Raw genomic sequence first — 25,770 nt, forward strand, 5'->3', positions numbered from 1 at the left:
GGTTCTAAACAGAACCGACACGCCGACAGTACAGCCATTGCCAGCGGACTGCTACAGCCCTCAGCACCGGACCCAGAGCCGCGCGTGGGCAACTCTCCTTCCTGCGCGTGCAGCCGCTGACTGAGGGGAAGCCAGGCCGCTAGACTGATACACAAATCATCGTCGTCATCATCAGCGGTTCGCGGGGATGATAGGTGACCGCATCAGGTAGGCTGCAAAGGAGCGTCTGCTGCTCACCAGCTGCTGGGAACATTTCTTAAAGATCAGGGAGGCGGTGTGTTGGTGTCAGGCGGCGTGGTGAGCAGGGCGATGGGGATAAGAAGGTCAATATTCCAGGCAGGACTCTGAGCCGCGGTCAGGACCTTCTGATAGGGGAAACGCTCAGCCTGACAGCGAGGCGGAGCTCCAGCTTCTTCATCACTTCTTTATTTTCGCCATAATTACTCAAACTTCTGCTAGATTTACATTTCAATTATTTTTTGTTCAGTCAGAAAGTTGTCTGGTAGGAAACGAAACGTATGTCTCAAAAATAATAAAACAGTGTAAATGGGGTTTTATAATATATATTATATATTTTTTTATTTACGTTTATTAAAAATGGAGTGTCTAAAATTATTAAAATAAAAATAACTAGCCTTTTTAATAATCTGTGAAAGGGCAAGCTCTTCCTAAAATGTTGACCAGCGTTTTGTATGTTTCCACTGGTGTTTTTGTGATAACCGAAAAGTTTTTGAGGCTGAAAGGCCTCCTGGCCATCACCCTAATCTCTCTTCACAGATTAGCTATCAGATTCTAGTCAGAAGTCTGGTTCGGCTGCTCCAAAACGTTAATTTTACCACCAATAACAAGAAACGTGTTGGAGTAATTAGATTATTAAACATAAATCCACCAGGAGTAATGGTCATTTGAGCTCAACGGTATTTATTCATCTGTTTAGGTTTTACTATTTCCTCTTTCTGTTCGTTGTTATTGACATTTTACAAATAGTGTACGGGTTCAACTTTTGCAGTCTCACTTTAATTATAACCTTTTAAATACTACTACTACTACTACTACTACTACTACTAATAATAATAATAATAATGATAATAATAATAATAATAATAATAATAATAATAATTATTATTATTATTATTATTATTATTATTATTATTATTATTATTATTATTATTATTATTATTATGTCTATTATTATTATTATTATTATTATTATTATTATTATTATTATTATTATTATTATTATGTCTATTATTATGTCTATTATTATTATTATTATTAATATTTGATATATAGTCAAACTGATAATTATTCCTCTGAATTATTATAATTCAGAGGAATGTCTTTTTTCCAAAAATAATTATCTCAAACAATAAGATTTTATAGCTTTTGTAATTTAAAAAATGTTTCTTTCTTTGCTCCTAGATTCAGTTTGGATACATATTTTCTTCAGAGCAGGTAATCTGGACAGTCAAAGTGCTTTTAATGTAATTTTTTACAACAATGACTGGATTTTGGCCCTAGAAACTAATGGCTACATCTCAGATACAGCGGGCCAATCAACAGAACCAACAGAATCCTCTGGTATATTTGTTGCAGCCTTTGACATTGTGGCTTTTGTCAGTTAGCAATATGCTTTGGGGAATATTTTAAATATTCACTGCAAAGGATAGACCACATGACCTCTATAACATTGTTACTTTCCAACATGAAATGTATGTGTGTTGATCAGTAACAATAATGTTTGTACAGAGAGCTTTTTCCTGGTGAGAGATCCAGATTTGTAGACATGTTATTAGTAACATTGTTTATTACTGGTGCACAAGGCGCTACTTCTTCTTCGCTTAGGCTAGAAGTGTTTTAAAAGCAACGAGCTTTAAAGCAAACACTTCTCAGCACTAGCAGAAGGTACAGTCCAGACTCCTTTATGGATTTAACACACATTAAAATACATCTGCTGTCTTCTGAACATGCAGAAATGATGGTAGACTGTTTTCATTTGCATGATTTCATATGATTCTAGCTTGTTTGAGGCAGCAGTGCTTGCATTTCATGCTGACAAAGAAAAGCTGAGTGTGGTTCATAATTCCTGGTTCTACTGGATCAGTGAAAGGCCCAGATTCACAGTGTGACTGCTGCTCTGTCAGCTGTTATCTTTATTAGCTTTAACAAATGTCTCTGTTCGTTTACATTGCACGCTTTCTGGTCCACTTTGTTGGCTTGAAGAGTGACCGTTCTGTGTTCACAGGGCCACTGCACCAACAGTCAGCCCTGAGGAATAAACAGCAGAAGGTTCTCAGGGTCTGGGAGACAGTAGCAGGACACACTGCACAGGTTTACCTGTGGGCAATCACTTTTCACTTAATAAAGGATCAGTGAAGATAACTGTAAATGAGTCTAACGTGCAGGAGTTACAACATGTTCTAAAAGTCTAATTATTGTTTTAAAAAGAAAATCATTCAAATAGCTCGGTTATATTACATTTATATTTTATACTAAGCGTGAGCAACACTCAGGTAGGAGTGTGTGTTCAGTCTGCAGCTGAAGCTGGTCGCTGCAGCAGCAGAGCGAGGGTCTGCCACGTCTCACTGGTCGCTGCAGCTTTGTCCCAAAAATCCTCATCATACAGATTGTGAGCAGGTGTTGCTATCAAGGATCTGAAGCAAAGATTCATTAACAGAAAGCTTTCTGAAAAGCCAGGTATACGCCAGTCGGCCTACAGGAATTTTTTCGCCATGGAATGAATCGACACATGGTGGCAGGTTTTGAAGTTTGTTAAATGTTTGTCGATCTGGGGTATTTAGATCCTCGAACTTTAAACAGACCAAACAGGCAATGAAATGATTATTATATCTGAAGCTGAATTATAAAAGTATAATTTTAGTTGTAGGAAGGGAACATTTAAATAGTGATTATGTGTCTTTTATTAATTTAATGAATTTAATTTATTTTGTAGGAAGAACATCTATTAATTAACACTTCTAAAAATACACCAGATTTTTCCTAAAGACTGTTTATCACATGATGTTCCTGGACAATGTTCAAAAATGACTATTCAATGAAGGTTAAAATGACTTAACATAAACTTTCAATAAATAAATAAAAGATACAAGCAATACAATCTGTAAATATAAAACAAGGAAACTACAAGACAATCAACATGTATACAAAGTAATAAAAACTAAACTTCCTCCATCTAGATGGCAAAACACAGGTGGACACATGGAGGAAAAGGTTCTTATTATTCAAAATGTTGACAGATCTGATGTGTTATCAACCAGTCCTTTAATTGTTCTTTAAATGAATTATAAGTGGTAAAACCTCTTATTGTACAAAACAATAATGTATTATTTCATGAAGAACCAGAAGAAAGGATTGGATCATTTTTTAAAATCTTTTCCATCTATATTGATAATAGTAAACCTCTCTAAACACGTTACTTTAAATGTACATTAATTTTTTTCATCTTGAAGCACATTTTTAAACATATTTTTTTTCCCTCCACAGTTTTAAATGAAAATGTAGATTAAACATGTTCATGTTCCAGAGTCAAATCAGCATTTTTACATAATTATAATGTCTTAATAAAATAAAATAATTTAAATGAGTGTTGGATAATCAGCAGATGCTTTGATTTCCAAACTCAAAATAACTAAAGTTTACATTTCCTGAACTTGGTTAATATGAAGAATGATTGAGGGGATTTGTTATTTGTTCAAGAGAAAACTTTGCGTGCGTACACACACATACGCACACATACGCACACACACAAAATAATAATGATACTGATGATGATGACTTTGGTGAATAAAGATTCACTGCATTTCAGGTTATCACTGAACTATAACAAAATGTAATTAAATTGTGTTGTTAAAAAGAGCACATTTACAAAATAAATATGAACAAGTATAAATATGAAGTTATATTTTATTAATGGTTTAAAAATAAGGCATTTACTTTATAACGTAAAGATGAAAACTGAAAATGACTCAATGAAAATACTTTGTTTTCTATTTTCATCTATTATTATTCAACCCAAAAAAAGATGTGAGTTAAACAAAAAAAAAAGACACAACGTAAACAAACCACATAAACTGAAAACATAACGCTTAAAAGCCGACAGTCCTCAGAGCAGAGAGCAAGCTGCAGTTTCACAGAACAAATATATTTTCCTCATTAATCAAATCACAAATGAACCTGAATGAGATCAGCCAGCGGTGGTGGTGGGGCATGCAGAAGAGCAGCCACTGTTGGTGAAGAGAGTCACGTTTCAGGTCTGCAGCATGATGACCCCTCCTCTGACCCCTGAGTAATCTCCTCTCTGATAAGTCTGACAGCTGAGTATTTGTGTAATGCTGCAGAGATGCTGCAGGAGAAGGCTTCAGCTGTGACGGATGATCGTGTGAGCCGGGTCCAGGCCAACGCCGAGACGGATCTGTTTCCAGACCAGTCCCAACTTGGTGCGCCCACAGCTCCCACCGCTCCCACCTCGGCTGGGCCTGACCAGGTACAGATGGAAGCTGCTGGCTGACCTTAAAGAACCCAATTATTTTTCACTGACAGCCAGAGGTTCTTTTAATTAGAAATACGTACGCTTGTTGGCAGCACAAACAACATCTGAAGTCAACTTGTGACCAATTATGTACCAGTTAGTGAAACGCTGGAATGTATTTATGTTTAAATACCTAGTTTGAATATTTTAGTATCTCATTTTTCATGTGCTGGCATGTAAAATTCAGCTGCAGTGGATGGTTGGATTTATGCAGAGGGAATTTATGCTCTCTTTCAGAACATTGAGAACATTAAAGTAGTCCTTCATGAGAGGGAGCTGTGGAAGAGGTTCCATGAAGCTGGAACTGAGATGATCATCACAAAAGCTGGAAGGTCAGTAAAAGCTTCATGTTCTCAGTCTGGAGCAGATCTGGGGGTGGCTTGGTTTTCCTACTTGTGGCTTGTGGAAAAATTCACATTTTTATAGGCAGAAGGATGTTTTGCCTCTGGTAGTTGAGGGGTCCAGAGTTGGAATGAATTTGTTGTGAATCGGATTAATCGCAATGAATCGATTATACGAATAATGATAAACTAATTTAGTAATCGAATCATCATTAATTTAAGCATACAGACTCCAAAAAAAGCCAGTTACTGAAAGAACAATGGACTAAGAGCAGTAATGAAGCCAGAACAATACAAACATACAAACATTTTATATTTAATATTAATTCAATAACACAATGCAAGCGATTGTCGCCACATGGTCATCCAGCATGAATCCTGTACAGTCTGCTGGATTTCCTTAGACTGAAACATTTTAATCTACTTCAGTAGTTAATTGAGCATAGTGCACGGTTTAATAACTAGGATCAATTGGAATGCATTTGTGATTGAAATGAAGATATTTTTTGTAAAGTGCCCTCAGACAGAATTTTTTGTGAACTGGTGCTATAGAAATAAATGGAACTGAATTGAAAGAAATAACTTTTTTTGTCTATAAATTGGTTGTATCCAGAACTCTTCTAATGGCAGTTTTAGCTTCACCTGGTTCAAATTCTGGACCTTTACACATCTTTTGCTATCCAATTCTTAATTGGTAAATCCAAAAAATAATCAACAGATCACCATACACTCTATGTAGGCAGAAAGAGCTGAGCTTTTCACATGTAGATGTTAGAGGTATATGTTTTAGCTACATAAGATCAAGAGTTCACTAAAGGAATGATGTTATTCCATTCTAGGCAATAAGAGATTTATTTTTCTTGCTTTAAAAAAGAGTTTAATTATATGTTTATGTGCATAGTTTAATGTAATAACCGTTGGTTGCAGCCCTAGAGTTACCGTTTGGACAATGAAAGTAGATGATCCTGGTTTCTATAGGGAGAATGAAGTCACTAGGGAGTTCTTGAGAAGAAAATATGTGTTAATATGTGTTAATGTGTGTGTGTGTGTGTGTGTGTGTGTGTGTGTGTGTGTGTGTGTGTGTGTGTGTGTGTGTGTGTGTGTGTGTGTGTGTGTGTGTGTGTGTGTGTGTGTGTGTGTGCGTGTGTGTGTGTGCTATATTTGTGTTACAGATATTACCTCACTCTTGGCAAAAAGTTTACAAATCACAACACCTTCTTACAGTGGTTTATTGTTGATGATTTTTATCTTTCTGTTTGAAGAGAACTGTTCAGATTGAAAAGTTATACTTAATTCCAGATCAAAAACTCTAAATTTGCATGAACGTTTTCTGTAATTATCCTTAATGCAAACTTTGGTTGAATTATAAAACAATATATTTTACAGTAAAATGGGAACTTTTACTTTTAAAGTATCATAAAGGTAAAGCTGGAGAAGAATGGCAGATCAGCAGATGTGCCCAGAGCAGTTCTGCCCTGCAGCAGCGACACAATCAGAACTGTAGTTGGGGGATTTTCCAGGGCATAGGAAGGATAGTGAAAGGTATTGGAGCCTAAAGTCCAGGATTTATGTATCGCAAATAGTGATACAGTTCAGTTATAATCCCTTTGCTGAAAGAAATTATGCTTTCTACACATCAACAAAAAAAAAAAAAACAGCTCAGTGTTTTATGTGCTGAAAGCTGCTCCCATTCTTCAACATTTGTGGAGAAAGTAACAGTAAGTCTTTGTGATGAGAATGATACCTCTCTGCTGCCACTTGTGTGGACAGATAAAATTAACGGAGAGACGGAAAGTTCCTGCCACATACATAATTGAAACCACAAATGACTGCTGGCCTTGTTGGATTTAATGCGGCCTGAGGATTACGTAGTGAAGCCTTTGGACATTAACCAGAGATTGAGAATACTCGTATCAACCTTTGCCTCTCATTCCTCACTCAATGAGCTTTTTTCCAGTAAAAGGTCACTACATTTTTTGCTTAGAGCTACATAACTACAGAAGATAGACTTTCGCTTCCCTGGCTGATAGAGTGGTTTCTGAAGACTTTACATCCTTTGAAGAACTATGTAGTGATGCAGGCTGGAGGCCTTCTGGGTTTACCTGCCAGACTGCAGCTGATGGTCCTTGACTAGTTTTAACTGAACATATTCTGCAGGTGCTTCTGCAAGTTCTCATGTAAAAAAAAAAAAAGATTTTGCATTCCTACATATTCCAATGTGTTACAGTAACTCACTGGACTAAGCCAATGTGCCATAATATAAAATGTTTGCTTATTTATACAATTAACCTTCTAATCTGAATTAGATTTTAACTAGCTTAGAAAATAATTTACACACAAATTATAATTTGTGTGTCTTATTGGGATTTTATATCATAAAGCACCATGAAGCAGTATTTTATGCACTGTTTTCATGGGGCAGTGTTTTTTGTTTTTCTGCAATCTGAATTGCGATAACATTCTGAGTAACACAATTTTTGCTCTTTTATTTCAAAACCCTAAATAATTACACACAAATTTCTGATTGCTTATCAAACCTGAAAAAAGTCTGTGACATTATGCAAAGTGAGATTTGTTGTGAGCCATTTTTCTACTCTTGAACAAATTCCCCAAGCATTGCTGTTTGTGCTTTATTTAAAAATTGCCTGGTAGTTTTATGGGGATTTTAATCAAATCCATATTTCAAAACAACAAATTCAAAATGCATCAACAAAGCAGGTGTTTAGAAATAATTATTACCAGAGGTAATAATAGTTTTTTCAGTGTAAGTAATGATCAGTAAACAGCCATGTCTAAGACAACAGACCCCTTGCAGTAAGTTTTAGACACTAATAGACCAATGGATTGATTTATAACGTGCACCAAGACCAAAAATTTAATGTGAGTTTGAGAATGCTATCAATGAGGTGTGAAGAGGGTGAGTGCAGAGGCGGTGGAGAGGAAGGACAGATGCAAACCCACATTTTTAACATTTCTCCAACACCAGCTCGCTCTTTTCCTCAAACAGCACCAACCGGGTCCGATGCTTGTTATGATGAGTGTCACTGTCCAGGCCTCTTCAAAGCGCCAGGCGCAGCGCAGTTCTTCCCTCACTCTCCTTCTTTGTACACAGCCCGTCAGAGAGTCGCAGCAGCAGGCTGATAAGAGAAATCCGGCACCCTCACTAGGCCTGAGTACTATGTTTGGATCATTTCATCACCACACACACACTTTAACCCCTACCTCTGGTGCTCCTTTTGATCTGGCCGTAGTGGTGGAGATTCCCAGAGAAGGAATGGATTGCTGGAGGCCCTACACATGTGGGACTGTTGGGAGAAACAGCTGGCTGGCCAGAAAAAAACACGTACACTCTGACACTGATATCACACATGCACTCTCCAACTGCCGTTTCTCATGCTTCTCTTAAACTCACTCAGTCACACCAGCAAATGGAGGAAATACTCTTTGTCTTTGGTGATCGGCGGACCTGAACTCCCTGACATTTCAAATTGTGTGTTGAACTGCCATCTTCCATCATCATGTAGGAGCACTGGAAGGAAACCACAGAGCTCAGAGGTTTTTATGCTGCTCATATTCATCTGAGCTCTTTGTCTTTTGTTTCTCCTCATTTGTGTTTAGAGTTTGATCATCGGTTTCAGACCACTGTCTGTATCCGATGAGCTTACAAATTCAAATAAAATCACAATAAATACTCTGAAGAATTCACATATTGATGTATTTAGATTCAGATTCAATAGTAAAGTGAAATATAAGGAGAAACCATGGGGTGAAACAGCGAGTTTCACAGAATGGTCCAAAGCTGTGAAATTCACTGCCTTCAATGTTCTGTTTTTGGTTCAGTTTAAGCAAAACCAGGTTTGTTTAGAGCTGCCTTCAGCACATTGCATTATTGTGACACTCCTATGTTTCTACAATGGTTTGTTTTTATTCTAGCCTTTATTCTTAAATTATTGGAAAACACCTTGGCACAGTAGAGACTGTTGTAAAATGTAAATTTGACTCATTGATTGTTATATTGATTTGATTATCTATGAAACCTTCCAAAGATTCTTCACATATTCACACACAAGTTTCAGAACGCTCTTGTAAAAGAGATTGTGCTATATAAATAAATTTGGTTTGATTTGATTTGATAACTGGAAACATCCATAAAATATTAATATGTACATTGTAGTCACAATGAATATGTTGAGTCATATTGTACAATGAGTTCCTTTTGATCTCCAACAGATAAAGATTAGAAAGCTGAAGTCTGTGTCAGGTTCCTCCGCTTCACTATATCTGATGGCAGATGTAGAATGATGAACGTTTTTCAAAAATATTGGAGAGTGAGAAAACTTACAATCAACTACCTCCACTCCACTTGTTGCTGTTATTAAATTAAGTAGCACAGGACAGAGCTGCACAGTGCTGTGCCTGCTCTGCAGCAAGAAGGTTCTGGTTTCACATCGAGAGGCTTTACAGGTTCTCTCCATGCATACATCTGTTTTCTCTGGAGGTTCCAGTTATTTGTCCAAAAACAGTTAATTTTCTCTACATGGTGTCTCCCGGTAGTGCCCTGTGATGGACTGCTAACCTGTCCCGGCTCTCAGTTTGTAGAGCCTTTACTCCCAATTTCTGCAGCATTTTTGTTTCCAATTTCTTTATTTTTCACCATTCTCATTATCAGTATAACAGGTGATTTATTTAGTTTGTATTATGATAACAAAGCTGGCCAAGAGCAGGCCGGCTGGCCAACCTTAGCTGATGTTAAAACAAAAAAACTGCATACAAACTACAAACTGCTAAAACTGAGGTTTTAGCAGTTTAAATGCATTTTGTTTTTATTTCTCATAAATGACATTTCTAATGTTGGGTAAATCCAGCAGGCCTGTGGAAACCAGTTTCCTTTTTACCAAGAGGAAACAACTTAACTTAGTTTTAGTTTCATAAAAAAACATATAACTGACCAAACAAAATGCATTCAATTAAGATTACATTTGAAATGCTTTGAGGCTCAGTTACCTGTTCACTGGTTTCTAACTGACAGTAAAAAATATTAGCTTAGCACAGTGGTTCCCAAACTTTTTCTTCTGCGCCCCCCACCCCCAGTGGTTTCCAAACATTTTCTGTGCCCCCCCCTATGGATTACAACAAATGGCTGTCTGGTTGAAACGACGTGTGACGACACCAACATCGGTAGCCTACAAGGTACTTGTTAAGCTTAAGGTTCTGTATTGATATTAGCTAGCTAGTCATCTTTTAGCTAACATTACCTGCATCCAACAGCTTTACTCAACTCAGTCGGTTAGTTTGGAGGGAAAAACTGTGAAAAGTTCTTTGCGTTTTGCTGGTTTGCTGCCATGATTCTAACACAAACCTACGTAGCTCCGCACAGCAGCAGCAGGTCTCCTTCACAGGTGTAAACCCAGCGCGAGCGACGCAGCGCTCATGTTGCGTTTAAAGGCGGCTCGGAAAAACAGGTTACAACATGTTAACAACGGACTAAACTGTTTTAACTGCTGATAAAAGTGACAGAGGACACAAATATGGGAAGACCCTACTGTATCAAATTGACATAGGAATAACAGAGAGTTGGCCATTCTAAGGTAAAAACCCAGAGCATACAGTGTTCATGTTTTGTTTGTTTTTCATCCAGACGGCTTCCCGCGCCCCCCCTGCAATGACACGACGCCCCCCTAGGAGGCACGCCCCACAGTTTGGGAACCTCTGGCTTAGCAGATAACATGGCTACACTGACACCTGAAGACCTCAGATTCCGCCTGACAAAAAAATGAGTTTCATATTCCTGTCCTAATAAATGTATGAACAGATTTATGTGCATTTTATTTGCCAGGACTAACTGAGTCTCTTCCAAATTGAAGCAGAGCCTCAGCCTCGCCTCCCCCATTATGACCATATTCTCCAAATCCAGGGCCCACATGTCTTGACACAGGCCTCCATCTGCTCTGTCTGTGTGCTGGGAGAGGAGCCTGAGATGAGCAGAGGTCTGTTTTGAATGTTCTCCTAAGATTAACCTGTCTTTCAGTGAGGATGATAGCAGATCTGATCTGCCCAACTGATTGGATTTGAAGCCTCACAGAGAGATTTAAATTACCTGCCCTCAATCCCTTTCCCTTCCCTCTAACGTAAGGGAATATTTACAGTAACATGATCGGAGACATGAGCCTTTGAAGATCAACAATTGAACCAATCGGAGAAGCAAGTATGACGACGGGGTTTGCTGCGTTCCCATCAACCCAGATAGGCACGCAGGCCTGCTCTGAGTGTGCTGTCTAATGTTTGAGCGCGTCGCTATGGGCAGTACCCACACACAAACTGCAGGCCCTACTGACTGCAGCCTCTTAAGCAATGACGAGCCAGCTGTTTAAACTGTCCGAGCCGGGTGCCATTAAAAACCACTTAGGGTTTTATAAGAAGACAGACAGTTCTTTGTGAAATTTCCTTTTGGTGCAGATGGGATGAAAATGTTTTTGCTTTCCCAGAAAAGGTCACCAAATGTGGCTTCCTTCTTGTATTTTATAGCATTGACTTCTGTATTAGACTCTTCTGTCTTCTGGTTTTGAAGCATTAAATGGATGAGAGATAATCCCACACTTTCCCTGAGGTTTTTCAAAAGCAGCTGTAAAGTTAAAAGGAAATGCACCATAGTTTTACATTTTTACAAGTGGAAATCTGAAAAGATGTGGTGGATGTTTGTATTCATTTGAATTCATTATTCCCATGCTTTGATCTCTGTAAGTTTACAGTTGTTCCATAATCTTCCCATTTTCTGATGAGGGATTAAACAGTGCTCTGTAAAATGTTTAAAGATTGGTGTATTGTTTTAGAAGCTTTAATCATCTCCTCCCTGCTGTTTGTTCACTAATGCTCTCCAACAGACCTCTGGATTTTTGCTGGAATCAAATTAAACACAGCTGAACCTGTCACTAATTAAAGGCTGTTGGTTATGTCTGACTTTATTTAGTGGCAGCAGAATGAAGGGGTCTGAGAAGAAATGCATGTTGTACTTCTCTTATTTTTACTTGTAAAAAAAAATAGAACGATGTAACCTTTTTCACAATTAAATGTGACTTTGTTTTGGTCTTTTTTTTTTGAATGAAAAACATAAACAAGGACATTCTAATAGATTAGAGCCATTAAGGTTTCTGGTTGCAGCATTTCATTGCACTGAATTGATGGCTTTGCAGCAATCCCTCATACTGAGGAACCATGTAGTGACAGTGGAGAGGAAACCTCCCCTTTAACAAGAAGAAACCTGGCTCAGTGTGAGCAGCTGTCTGCCTTGAACCTGATGTGATGCCACTCCATGTCTCCTTCAGGGTCTTGATCTCAAAGAAAGTCAAAGCTAAACAGATCATCTCTGAGCCGGATTTTATGTTTGTAGGATGAAACAGATCAGAAGGTAAGTGTGTCTAAAAGTCTTTTTATTTTCTTCAACAGGAGGATGTTTCCTAGCTACAAGGTTAAAGCGAGTGGCATGAACCCCAAGACCAAATACATCCTTCTCATTGATGTTGTCCCAGCTGATGACCACCGTTACAAGTTCTGTGACAACAAATGGTAAGACTGGTTGAACAAAACTCCTCCCAGTAAACGGTGGATCAGTAACACAACAGATTTCAGAATTCTGAGAGAAAAATAGAATTTTTGTTTCCCAATTAGTCTTGATAAATGACAGACTAGCAGGGCCTGGAAAGAGCAACAGGAGGTCCAGACGATGACCAAGGGTAGCATGTAGAGAATGTATTGGGGATGTACTGCTGATCTGACATTTGTGGTTTTATATATTTCTTTTTTCTTTTTTTTTTCTTTGTTTTTTATGTATTTATTCATGGTTACTGTCCTTTGGACACACACATCAAGCACATCTGTTCTCCTCTGGTTGTTCTATTTATTCATTAATGGTACTTATTGATGACAGTCCCCTTAAAAACAGAGTTCTTTGAGATTTTACAAATTTAAGTCAATATTCTTTATGAAATTGTCCAACCTTTTTTTTTTTGCATACAAAAATTAATGAACCATGATTGTAAAAACGGAGTACGTACCAAATCATGACTATAGTGTACAATTAAACCCCTAAATGTTACATATTATAAACATCAAAGTTCACTAATATAGAAGCAAAATGAAAAGCAAAGAGGCAGTAAAATCACAGAAATTATCAGAAAAAAACAGCTGCAGATGTTTGACAACTTAACATGATTTGTATTTGTTTAAACTTCCTCGATGAAACAAGTTTCTTCAAATGTAGCTGACTTTGACAATTACTGCATGAATATTTAAATTCTTTACTTGCACCTTGGGACAAGCCCTTGCTTATTTTGGAGGCAAGCATGGGAAGATTCTGCACTTCATAAAAAAAAGTAGGATGTTAAATATGAAGGAAGAAGACCAAGAATAAGTAAAACTAGTTGGGACTCATACCATCTGAATAAACTTTAAAGTTTGTGCTTGTTACTCATGGAACAGTAACATGACAAATTGAAAAAGTGTGAGGTGTGAATACTTTTACAAGGCACTCTAATGCCAGAGCCTGGTGTTGGGGGGGAGTGTTCTGCTGTTATTCAGCAACATATTAAGTTAGATAGTTATTGATAATGTTTCTGGTGCTTCACCATAATGCATGAGGACGCTGTATGTTCTGGTAAACTGTACTCTTACAGCCCTTTGGATCAGATCGATGTATGACAAGTCTCAACACACATCTCACATCCCAATGTGTTTTCAGGATGGTGGCTGGGAAGGCGGAGCCTGCCATGCCAGGCAGACTCTACGTTCATCCGGACTCCCCTGCTACAGGAGCTCATTGGATGAGGCAACTGGTGTCATTTCAGAAGCTGAAATTAACAAATAATCACCTGGACCCATTCGGACATGTGAGTACCTGACAAAGTGCATTAGGGTCTAAAAAGTGATTTACATGTATCTCTCATCTTAGTGAGTTCTAGAAGATCTAAATGTCAATTTAAAGGGGCAGTATTATGTAGGTTCCAGGCACACAGTTAGTGACTTTCTATAGTTAGAAAATCTCTAACTGTAGAGTTGTGCCAATTGAAATTCTGAAAACTTTGTGTAATGGATACAAGCTGAATTTGAAAAAACTCACGTTTTTGATCAATGTTGAAATACTGAAATATATTCCACAGAATTGCAATGGAAACACTTTTCTTTTGCATCACACAAGTCACATGATCAACAGCCGGATGTTACTACTAGCAAAAACCACGAAGAAGACAACAGGAAGTGACTTATTCAGAAGAACTCTGGATTCTAACATATTGAATCCAAAGCTCTTCTGTAAAATCATCAACTACAATTTCCTCAAAATACTGCAGATGCAGCTGCTCCTTATAAAGGGCCTGTTGCTCCACCACCTGACGTCTACTCTGATGGCTGATAGATGATGAGTGTGGCACCAAACTTGCCAAACTTACCAATTACCAAACTTACATCCATCACTTCCATGACTTTTAATGACTTATCGTGTGAAAAAGCTTAGTCACGCATAATTTTAATTTAATGTCTTATTTGATGGAAGCCCGGCGATTGGGACACTAGCAGAATATAGACAAAGATTTGTGCATATTTGACATAGAAACAGCTTATGTTATCTTCAGTTGCTATAAAAATGCTATATGTATCACATATAACTTAAAAGAAATTAGATTATAAAATATAATGCCTTTGAATTGGGCCTTTGTCTCTGGTTTTCACTCAATCCACATTCAGGAAGTCATCAGAACAAGGCTCCTCTACTAACAATAGAAAAGTTAACTGGATTCACAAAGAAAAACACGAGAGTTGGAAGTAAAGCAAAGGAAGTAAAGTATGCTATGTTTTTATAACTACATGATATTTATGTTAAAATCTTGCCCTGGCTGTACACTATTTTTTCCCTTTTCTGTTTTTATATATTTCATATTCTATTTACTTGACTTGATTGTCTTTCACTTTACTGCTGTTGCAAAAATTTACCCAGGATGAGACAATAAAGGATATTTATATTCTATTTTTCTAAACAGTGAAGGAGAATGAACACCTAATATCCTGGAAGATTTAAAATAACTGAGCTCATAACAGATACAATGGAACATGACACTGATATTACGGCTTTTGTCTAAACATTTTGCTGAAAAACTGCATAACATTATCACGTTTCCCAGACTGGAGCAAGCAAACAGATGGACTTACAGGAATGAGTAGATGTGCTCTTATTTATCTAAAATACATCTGCTGGTGATTATTACACACACACGCACCCAAATTTGTATCTCTAGTCATATTAAGACATTGTATTGATTTCCATTGGTTTTAAAAATTGTATTTTTCCCTAATCCCGACCATTACTAATCTCTTCCTTACTCTAACCTTAACCAAAACTAAATTCACACCTTGCCTCGAGACATAACTCCTAGCTTCAAAACAGCACTGCTCCGTATGGGGCCCGGGTTTTGCGCCCTATAGGGAGCAGTGGGTTCTCACAGCATATTATTTGTTAGATGGACTTTACATTGTATTAAATACAATGCTACAGACACAGTTTGAAAATGTATGACATTCTTCCAGAATTAAAAAGCCACTTGAGTCTGTTCCTAAATCAAGTCCATTGAGTTTGAACAGAAAAATTTATGAGAAGTCCTGATGTTCTTTAGAATAAGCCATCTACACAAACTTATCTATTAATAGAGTTTCAAAGAGCAAAATCAAATCAGTTCTGTCTAATTGTTTTAGGGTAAACACAACCAGTCATTCAAGACAGTTTCTTAACTTCAAGTGAAGTTTAGGCTATTTACTCTATAGCCTAATATTGCCAGAGTGACAGAGAGATGAGCAGCACCATGATGGAGGGCCTTTTCATGTGCTGACTTCTAAATGATGGAATGGAAGGAGAAAACAAGTGCAGAGGAGAGTGTGTGAGGAGTGTGACTGTGGCAGTTCTCCCCAGGGGAACTCTGGGATAGCTTGTCTGAAGCCATCTCATCACTGGGCAGGCTCATTAGGTTCATAACCTCTCAGATCAGTGGTGGAGCCTGTTGTCACATCAGTTTGAGAGCCTGGGCAGTGAAAAGGTCGAGTCGGAGAAGGAGTCGGAGGCCGAGCAGGGGATGGCGGGACCAGGAAGTCTGCTGCCGTCCACAGGACAACAGATCCCCATGTCTGCTCATTATCTTCATTACACAATATAGGACAACCTCTCATCTTCATCTCATTAATCCCTAAACAGCACAATTACACCTCTGAGGAAATTCACATACATTGAGTACGGAAAGTATTCAGACCCTTTCAAATTTTTCACTCTCTGTTTCACTGCAGCCATTTGCTAAAAATAAAAAAGTTCATAACTTTTAATTATGAATTTCTCAACTCAGCATCCCATCTTGACAGAAAAAACAGAAATATAGAAATTTGCTCAGTATTGAGTAGAAGCACCTTTTGATCTAGTACAGCCAAGTGTCTTCTTGGGAATGATGCAACAACTTTTTCACACTTGGATTTGGGTATCGTCTGCCATTCTTGCTTGCAGATCCTATAAAGTTCTGTCAGGTTTGGATGGTGAACATTGGTGGAGCCATTTTCAGGTCTCTCCAGAGATGTTCAATTGGGTTTAGGTGAGAGCTCTAGATGGGCCAGTAAAGAATGGTTTCAGAGTTGTTCTGAAGTCACTCCTTTGTTATTTTAGCTGTGTGCTTCAGGTCATTGTCTTGTTGGAAGGTGAACCTTCGGCCCATTTGAGGTCCTGAGCACTCTGGAAGAGGTTTTCTTCCAGGATCTCTCTGTACTCATCTTTGCTTCAAGTGCAACCAGTCGTCCTGTCCCTGCAGGTGAAAAACACCCACATAGAATGATGCTGCCATCACCATGTTTCACTGCTGGGATTGTATTGGGCAGGTGATGAGAAGTGTCTGGTTTTCTTAGAATTAACACCAAAAAGTTCAATCTTCATCTCATCAGACCAGAGAATCTTATTTCTCAGTCTGTGAGTCTTTCATGTGTCTTTTGGTAAACTATATGCAGGCTTTCACATGTCTGGCACTGAGGAGAGGATTTCATCCAGCCACTCTGCCATAAAACCCTGACTGGTGGAGCGCTGCAGTGATAGTTAACTTTGTGGAACTTTCTCCCATCTCCATCTCTGGAGCTCAGACACAGTGACCTTTGGCTTCTTCTTTCCCTCTCTCACCAAGGCTCTTCTCCCACAATTGCACAATTTGGCTGGATGAAAGAGTTCTGGTCATCCCAAACTTCTTCCATGTAAGGATTATGGAGGCCACTGTGCTCTTAGGAACCTTAAGTGCTGCAGAAATTCTTTTGGAACCTTGGCCAGAACTGTGCCTTGCCACCAAAGCAAAGAACCTTGGATTCCTTGGGCAGTTCCTTCCACATCATTTGCTCTGACATGAGCAGCTGGACTCCAATGAAGGAGTAGAACCATCTCAAGGAGGAGCAGAAGAAATGGACAGCATGAGTGTCACAGCAAAGGGTTTGAATACTTATAATGATGCTATATTTCAGTTTTTGTTTTTTTAATAAATTTGCAAAAATTTCTACATTTCTGTTTTTTCTGTCTAGATGGGATGCTGAGTGTACATTCATGAGAAATAATATGAACTTTTTGATTTTAGCAAATGGCTGCAATAAAACAAAGTGAAACATTGTTCACTCACTTAATTAGCAAAGACTTTTTTTCATGTAGAGACTGAGGTATTATCAAGTCCTATCATCGTGTTACAGACTTTCCAAAGATTCTGATTAGATTCTAGTTGATACTAGGCTGTGAGGTCAACTTGTGGCTGCAGAACTGCAGAACTGTTTAGATGTGGAGGTGCTGTATTGGTTGGAATTATAACTGATCCCAGGCTTTATTATAAATAATTTAGACTTTTACATAAATAATAACCACCTAGTGGAAACATGACAGCGTTTTGCAAGCTTTGAGGAATCACTAGACATCTAGTCTTCCTGTAACGATGCTTTGCTGTAGCTTAGGAATTTAAAGGGGCAGTATTGTGTATTCCCCTTCGTAGAACAGTGCCATTTTGTAGAACAATCAAGTAACTGTTAATTTCAGTTGTCATAAAAATGGTATATAAAGCAAACATAACTTAAAAGAAATCTGACTTAAAGTAATTTAGCACCTTTATATTGGGCCTTTGTCTCTTTAAAAACCCTTGGACGTTTTGAAACTCCACCTTCAGGAAGTCATCACAACATGGCTCCTCTATTAACCCTTTAATAATGATTTTACCAGCCTTTCACTGAGAAGTAGCTCCTATAATGAGATCAGCCGATGTACGGTTCCACCAGGTGTTTGCTAATTGCTCCTGGCTAGTCTGAAAGAGCTGAGTGGGGGATTTCTGGGAAGGGCTGTTCTGTGAGGCAGAAGCTTGGAAACTGCAGATCTTAAACATTTTGCACAGCAGAATGGTTGCCAAGGAGATTATAGGATTTCTTAAAAACGCATGAAAAAAATCAAGGCAACATTCCACATACATTTTAAAGTTAAGCTCAAAAAAGTCAATTTTACAAAATAATGCCCCCTTAAATTTGTCCTTAGGCCTAATTCAATAATTTTAAAGGTTATTTCATCCTTTAAATTTTTAATTAATCATGTCATAAAGTGATAGACCCTAATAATCCATAAAATGTAAATATGGATTTATGTTTCAAGAAAAATAATAGAACGATATTTAGACTTAGTGATGTGTGATGGAAATGCAAGTGTTTTTTTTTTATCAGTTTTTGTTTTTGTTAGAACTTCTCTTAAGCCCTGTGTTCTTCATGAAGCTATTTTATGTAAATAAGCCTTGGAGGGTTTTCTTCTCCTCACTCTCAACTGGAGAAATGTTATATAACTGGGAAAGCGTGTTGGAAATCTCTGTTTAAAACCTTTGATGTCAAGTCTGAACATCAAACATGTTCTAAATAGAACATATTGCCATGAAATGATATGATATAATTTTTTTAATGACTTGAAAATGCTATCACAGATGAAATTCCACATATTCTGTTTTTTCTTTTATTTGGATTTGGTCAAACAAATATGTAACTTTGTAACTTTAAAACAGAAGGTTTTTTTTCCCCTTTCCTTTATAAACAGTCACTAGAATCAAAATATGTTATATAAATAGATACAAAATCTCACAATACGTTTAGTGCGTCAAAGAACATATAAAATAGATAAATATAAATGTAAACTAATTTTGGCCAACAAACTGTCTGAAATCAGCTACCAAGTGTAAATAAAAATACTTCAGTACATAATTGAAACAAACTGCTGTGGTTCAACTGAACATTAAAAAAACATTATGTCCAAAAGTAAGAGTCTTCTTTTGATATTTAACGAAATCTTCCTTTTAAAGATGCTCAACAAAAAAATATGCCTGATTCAAGGCCAAGTTAGCAGGTAGCTAGCAGCTAGCTAGCTTCTTATTCTGTTTCTGAGTAGTCATGGTATCTTTGCGCCTGCAATCAACTGGGTGCTGACAAAACGGACAGAAAATGTTCTCTTGTTTCATATAACTTGAACTTCACACTTGCTTGAGTTATTTATTTACTTTTTGTCAAGATGTTAGTGTTTCAGAAAGTCAGACAGAATGAACCAGTCGCCATGGCTGACTGGTTCATTCTGTCTGTATGGAGAGGAGAGCTGAGTTCCGCATAATCAGGTAACGGCGGGTACGGAAGCTGCAGCAGCCAAAACACTACAGCTAAACTACTGTATATTCTTCCCTTATTGCAGATATCAAGTCTGGTAAAAACCAGCCCCATGTCCTGCACTACTGGCCTCATAGTGAGGGTTTGGACTCTCAGCTTCAAGACCAACAAAAATAAACTATATTGACAATCTTGACCAATGTGCAAGAGAAAGATATATCAACAGAATTGCTCTGTCAGGATTGACCCATATATGGTTTAGCTGATTTATTCATAGCCACTATCGTGGCATATAGTTACAGATACCTACCCAGATGTCGTTCAGCTACAAAGTTTCCAGAAGTATGTCGTCACATGATAACTATGTATTGCCAATGTTTGCCCGTGGCATATGTAACGCACAAGTTTGACGCTGTGAAACTTACTGTAAATTGGAGGAAGTTCAAAGCATCTCTTCCATCCATCATAATAGGCAAGGATCAGATCCCAGACTCCAACGTCTCTCTGCCGATGTTCTAAGCAAACGGTCACTACTGGAGATCCTTCATGCCCACAGTAACCCCATCCACAACAACTCTTTGAAGATATGTATCTAGATGATTTTATTTTCTGAGACAAATAAAATAGCTGAATTAAATCACACTATTATATCTTTCTACTGAGTTTAATTTCACTCATTCTGTCACACAACTCCAACTTGTAAATGGATGAATATCAATTGCAATTTAAGTATTGTGGCAGGATTAGGGTTCTTAATATAAAAATAACTTTTCAACTTATCCAAAACTAACATCCTGGTGAATGAAGAAAAACAAACACAAGGCTAATCTTTTTCTTTAGCCACTGGCGGTCTAGGAGTTTCGGTATCGCCCACGGACAGCAGAACAGAGGTAGGAAAATACTAAGCTTATTTCAGTCTTCCTCAGCAAGAGGAGAAAAGGAGGAAGGAGTCGTTCAGTGTTCGAGCAAAGCATAGCAGCCCTCGGCCTTTTCAACCTTTGCCTCTCTTTGGGAGCCCCCTTGAGGTGAAGGCTTCTCAGGAGAGTCTAGAAAGGGAGGAAGGGAGCGCAGCTTGATGTTCATCATTGCTGACAGTGCTGGACCATTGGTGACCCTGCTCTACTGCTGCTAATGCCTGACTGGGCCCAGCATGGAGCTGCGGTGAGCAGAGGGATGTCAGTCAGCTGACCTGCAACCACCTAACAACCTAAACGCACAACACACGCCACCTGCTACACAGCTCTGAGAGTCCCCATCAAGTCAGATGAAATATGCAAAGATGGAGTTCATTACTTATCCCAATGACTAAAACAGCTTTCTGCTCAAAAGCACCAGATTCAAAGAAATATTTAACAGGAAACACTTGGTTTTCTGTCTGATATAGATTTGATCAAACAGCTCCAACCTGTACTGTATCAAAGATGAATCACAGAAATAAGGGAATAAATCACCTACCAACCACATATTTCACCACCATCACCTATCAGAGTCTGAGACAGGTAACTTTGGGAACTTTGCTCCAGTATGCAGTCTGTAACCATAGTAACGACAGTACATAGTACACTGTGTGCATAATTATTACACAAGTTGTCAACTGATCATCAACTGATATGTTTATACTCAATAAGCATTCAAGTTTATACAGCTTGGAGATGGAAAATATGCATGAAAATGATGATATGATCAAAACTAAAACTTTCCTAATAATTGTGCACACAGCGTAAACAAAAGTTGGGGTCTGTCACAGAGACGTGGTCTCACCTTTGTGCTAACCTGCGTCATAAACAATAGCTTAAGTTAAACTTATACACGCTTTCTATTCTACAACAAAGCTTATTAAACTGATCTCAGTGTGAATCTAATGTTTTCCGATTTTTCTTTTTTACAGAACTACACAACTAGCGCTGCTGATTTTACAGGCTAAAAAAGATGCAAATGTTGCTCTGCAGGAACAACCCCAGTTGGATTCTCTGAACAGTTAACTCTGACATAGCAAATGTCTTCACGTCACAGGCTTATTTTATCAGTGTCAATTAATAATTTTTACGTATGTTTTTGATTTGCTTACCACTGTCTATATAAAAACAGATGTAGAAAGCTAAACAACCCAAAAAAATGTCTTAGATTTATGTTCTGTTCCTCTGTGGCTTCAACTAAATTTTCACTTTCCTAGATCATCCTTAACTCCATGCATAAGTACCAGCCCAGGCTTCACATTGTCAAAGCTGATGAAAACAACGCCTTTGGATCAAAGAACACAGCCTACTGTTCTCACGTCTTCCATGAGACGGCCTTCATCTCAGTAACATCTTATCAGAATCATAAGGTATACAAACCTGACTTTTTATTCTCCACACGGTCAACAGCTACAGATCTGAGTAATAAAAATCAATAGATTTGCTTAGAACGTCCAGAAAACATAACCAGTGGTGCACCAACTGCAATTTTCTGGCCGACTGACGATTATCAATCATTAAAAAACCTGAAAATTTTTTATTTAATTAATATAATTTTATTTGTATTAAATAATAATATTAATAATCATTTGAAAAAGAGTTTGTGTGTCTGTGCAGAGTAATCATATATACATCTAGTTTTAAATGTAGACAAAAAAAAAAAAAAACCTTGGCTATTACACTGAACTTTGGTCCATTTGACCACTAAAAGTTAAGCTTTGTTTCATCAAAACAGAAGTGCAAATAATTTTCCTATCCAGGTAACATCTGTTCATCATAACCTTTTTCAAAGCCACAATTCGAAAATCACCATCGTAATTAGGGTGGTACAAGCCTCTCCATTTTTCTTCCAAATGGATATATGGTCATTGGGACTAAACTGTTCCACTTCAGCTACATGAGACCATAGAGCATGTCTGCAGAGATGAAGATGAGATGTTAGACTACATCCACAAATGTGTCAGTTAACCTATCAGAAGCTTCCAAAGACATGACATTATCATCTGGGCTTTCCCCCATTGTTTAAAGAGACAGTAATAATTCTTTATGTAATGTTTGGATTTTGAAGACATTATTAAATACATTTTTAACATTCTTTCTCACAGTATTGTACCTTTTGGCAAATAGAAATAATTTTGGTGATTCTAACTGACATATAACAAGACAGGTTTGCTTTGATTTAACTTCAGACAATGATAAAGAAAGGTCTATGTGTCTTTTAACCGTAATCATTGTATCTAAACTTTTGGTTTCAACAATAGGTACATGTATTTCAGTACTTTTGTAAAAAAAATTGACAATTATGTAGACATAGCAATTTTTTAAACGGAGAAAGAAACATTCACGATTAAGCAACATTCTTCTCAGCAGCATGTGTGGCATTTCCCCTATATTTGGAAGCGATGTTTCATGCAGTGTTTTAAATACAAGAAAAGTTATTGTGTATCCTAACTAACATGGTAGTATCTGCATCAGACTGCTGATCCCAATATTTATTAGGTTAGATTAGATGGCTCTGCTGTTGGTAGCTGCAGACTGTGCTGCTGCTCTGCATCGCATTACAATGTCACACTGATTCAACACTCCTGTGGTTGACGAGTGTTCAATCACAGGTGCTTCCTTTACAGCTTAACGACTTAGCATGTCTGCAGCTTCCTGAAGAGTTGGATAAGAGATGGGTCAGGGGTCCCACTCCCCATTCCATGTCTGAATCTCAGATCTCAGTTTCTGATTAAATGTGAGATCTGTTAGCTATAGAAACAAAACACTTCTACTGCTATGACATTTGAAGAGTTGCTGAGCTCCTGTTTAACACAGCAAATTTGCTTATCAGTTCTAATTATTGACTTACTTACTGATTTAAGCCAGAAAGTCTAAGAGTTGTACTAAAATGTTTTTTTTAGATCACTCAACTGAAGATTGAAAACAACCCCTTTGCTAAAGGGTTCCGAGGCAGTGAAGAAGGAGACCTGCGTGCTTCCAGACTAGAGGGGTACGTTTCTATAGTAAGCCACCAGTGAAGAAATTATTTCATATATCCTTTAACATATTACATCTCACTCTATGGTTGCACTGTTTGCAGTTTTCTGGCCGATCGCTGATTACTAATCCTTAAAAATCCTGATCTACAGATTCTGATTTTGGCCGATACAGATTTTTTTGTCTGAAACGTTGCTAAATATATTAAGGAAATCACTGAGTTGGTAACAGTGGGGTGACTATAGTTAATGGCACATGTGCAGACATGACCTGGTGGGCAGGTCTGTCAGTCAGACTCTCTCATGGCAGAGCAAAAGAAGACGGTGGCTGATTTTCAGACCTTTGCCAAGGTTGATAAGATCAGTGGACAAATTCGGCCGTAAGTATCAGCTGATCACGGATTCCCAAAATCAAGGAACTCAGGGCCGATTCATCGGTGCACCCCTAACTCGTACCTTTCATATCAGCATACTTTTTAGTTCTATAAGACTGTTTTTTTTACAGACGCCTGTACTTCTCTCTGAAAATGTTGACTTTTCAATGAATGTCTGACAAAGCCGTTCTGTTCCTGATGTTTAGGAAAGATTATCCAGTCATTTCTAAGAACATGGTTCGTCAGAGGATCATCTCCTCACACAGCCACCTGGCAGGGAAGCTCCGGGCTGGAGTGTTGACCAGCCATGCTCAGGTCCTGTCTTCTTATCCATATGACACAGGAGTTTCTCTGTCAAACTTAGAATCCCAGGATTCTCTCTCCAACCACTTTCCTCAGAGCAGAGATCCCAGTCTAGTTTACCACTGCTTCAAACACAGAGGTACGTTTCTGTTTTTATAGGGAAATAATACAAAATCAAACACAGTATGGAGCGGCCCACAGGTCAGTTGACTCTTTTGCTCTGCAGATAACAGCCGACATTTGGAGCTCGGATGCAAGCAACCATATCTGGAGTCGTCATCGGTGATGTCAGAGGAGCATTTCTTCCGTTCTGCTCCCTCCTACGAGTCACCCTTGCTCTCTCGTCCCTACTGCGGCGAAGCCATCACTGCCAGAGAAGCTTGCATGTATAGCGGGATGGAGACCCAGCCAGGAGCGGGGCCTGGGGTGGCAGAGAAAGACGAGCGGACCATCTCTCCTTCTGTTAACTGCAGCATGTGGGCCACGATGCAGCCATATTCCCGCTATGGCGTGGAGGCCGTCCCGTACCAGCCCTTCACCTCTCACCCCTTCTCCAACGCCGCAGCTGTCCACTCCGTGCTGCCACAGCCCGCCTCAGCAATGTTACCCCGACCGCAGACCGACCTGGGCGTCTACAATTCAGCTGTGGTTCAGAGAGCTCTGCCGGTCATACCGCAGTCATCCTCTTCTTCGTCCTGCTCTCCAGTTCTCACTGGTTCCAGTGATGTAATAAGTCATCAGCCTTTGTACCACAAAAAATCAGGCTCCCCACTCCAGCCTCTGAAAGAGTATTCAGCATGTTCTAGTCAGAGAATGATGCCTATCCGAGATTCCTCCCATCAGTACCAAGTGGGGCTAAGTAATGCAGGGAGTCACTGGACCGACAGCTAATGTGTGGATAAATCCCTCTGTTCAGGTGAGACGTCATGAAAAGTTTCTGAAAGCCCAGAGCGGCTGAAGATACTGAAGTACAATGATACTGAACAGCAGTCATGGTCTCTGTTGAACTGCACTGCACATCTGTAATCTATACAGCCTGTATACTGAACTGTCAGTGCCCACCTCTCCACTTATACTGGTATATAACAGATGGTGCAAAGGCTGAAGATGTTTCTGAGACTCGAATGCAAACTGTGTGTGTGAGGAGCACAAAGTATCTAACACACACCCAGGTCACAACAACAAGCCAGGAGGAGATACACACAAAATATGGAAGCAGGAAGACGAAGAAAGCATAGAAAGAGAAAATAGTCAATGACATTACTATCAGTATTTTCTGAGTTGCCTTTTAAAGTTGCGGTACGCAACTTGTATAAAAATATTTTTAACATATTTGTTGAAAAAGTTGTGCCATGTTGTGACAGTGTGCTGTGAGACAGATCTGTGAAAAAAATTTAGCTCCTCTGCCTTCTCCCAGAAACAACCAATCAGATCCCAAAGGTATCTTAGTTCTGCCAATTATCCTCCATGTGGCGCTGCTCATCCCTCCTTCTGTCTTTCCCCATTGCTCGCTGCTATGCTGCAGCTAGCACAGCCTGTCCTGAATGCTAAAACTAGTTAGCATGGCCAGTCATGACTGTGGATGATATACTCTATCCATCCATCCAT

General features: G+C 38.5%; 1 protein-coding gene across 1 annotated transcript; it reads left to right on the plus strand.

Annotated features, from left to right (window-relative positions):
* tbx4 (T-box transcription factor 4) lies at positions 1-25,770 on the plus strand. Its single transcript, XM_015050137.1, has 9 exons — positions 1-207; positions 4,359-4,504; positions 4,787-4,881; positions 12,334-12,453; positions 13,625-13,772; positions 21,725-21,877; positions 23,411-23,499; positions 24,066-24,301; positions 24,389-25,770. The coding sequence occupies exons 2-9, from the start codon at positions 4,361-4,363 to the stop codon at positions 25,051-25,053; spliced, it is 1,650 nt and encodes a 549-aa protein (XP_014905623.1). The 5' UTR covers positions 1-207; positions 4,359-4,360; the 3' UTR covers positions 25,054-25,770.

This window comes from Poecilia latipinna, unplaced genomic scaffold, assembly GCF_001443285.1.
Source record: "Poecilia latipinna isolate Pla-1442-1.1 unplaced genomic scaffold, P_latipinna-1.0 Scaffold977, whole genome shotgun sequence".
NCBI classification, from domain to species: Eukaryota; Metazoa; Chordata; class Actinopteri; order Cyprinodontiformes; family Poeciliidae; genus Poecilia; species Poecilia latipinna.

Bases quoted from the DNA above. Each gene is read 5' to 3' on its own strand.
- tbx4 (XM_015050137.1), top strand. From the start codon at position 4,361: ATGCTGCAGGAGAAGGCTTCAGCTGTGACGGATGATCGTGTGAGCCGG. The intron at 4,505-4,786 runs GTACAGATGGAA...GCTCTCTTTCAG, and splicing joins CCTCGGCTGGGCCTGACCAG to AACATTGAGAACATTAAAGT. The intron at 12,454-13,624 runs GTAAGACTGGTT...ATGTGTTTTCAG, and splicing joins AAGTTCTGTGACAACAAATG to GATGGTGGCTGGGAAGGCGG.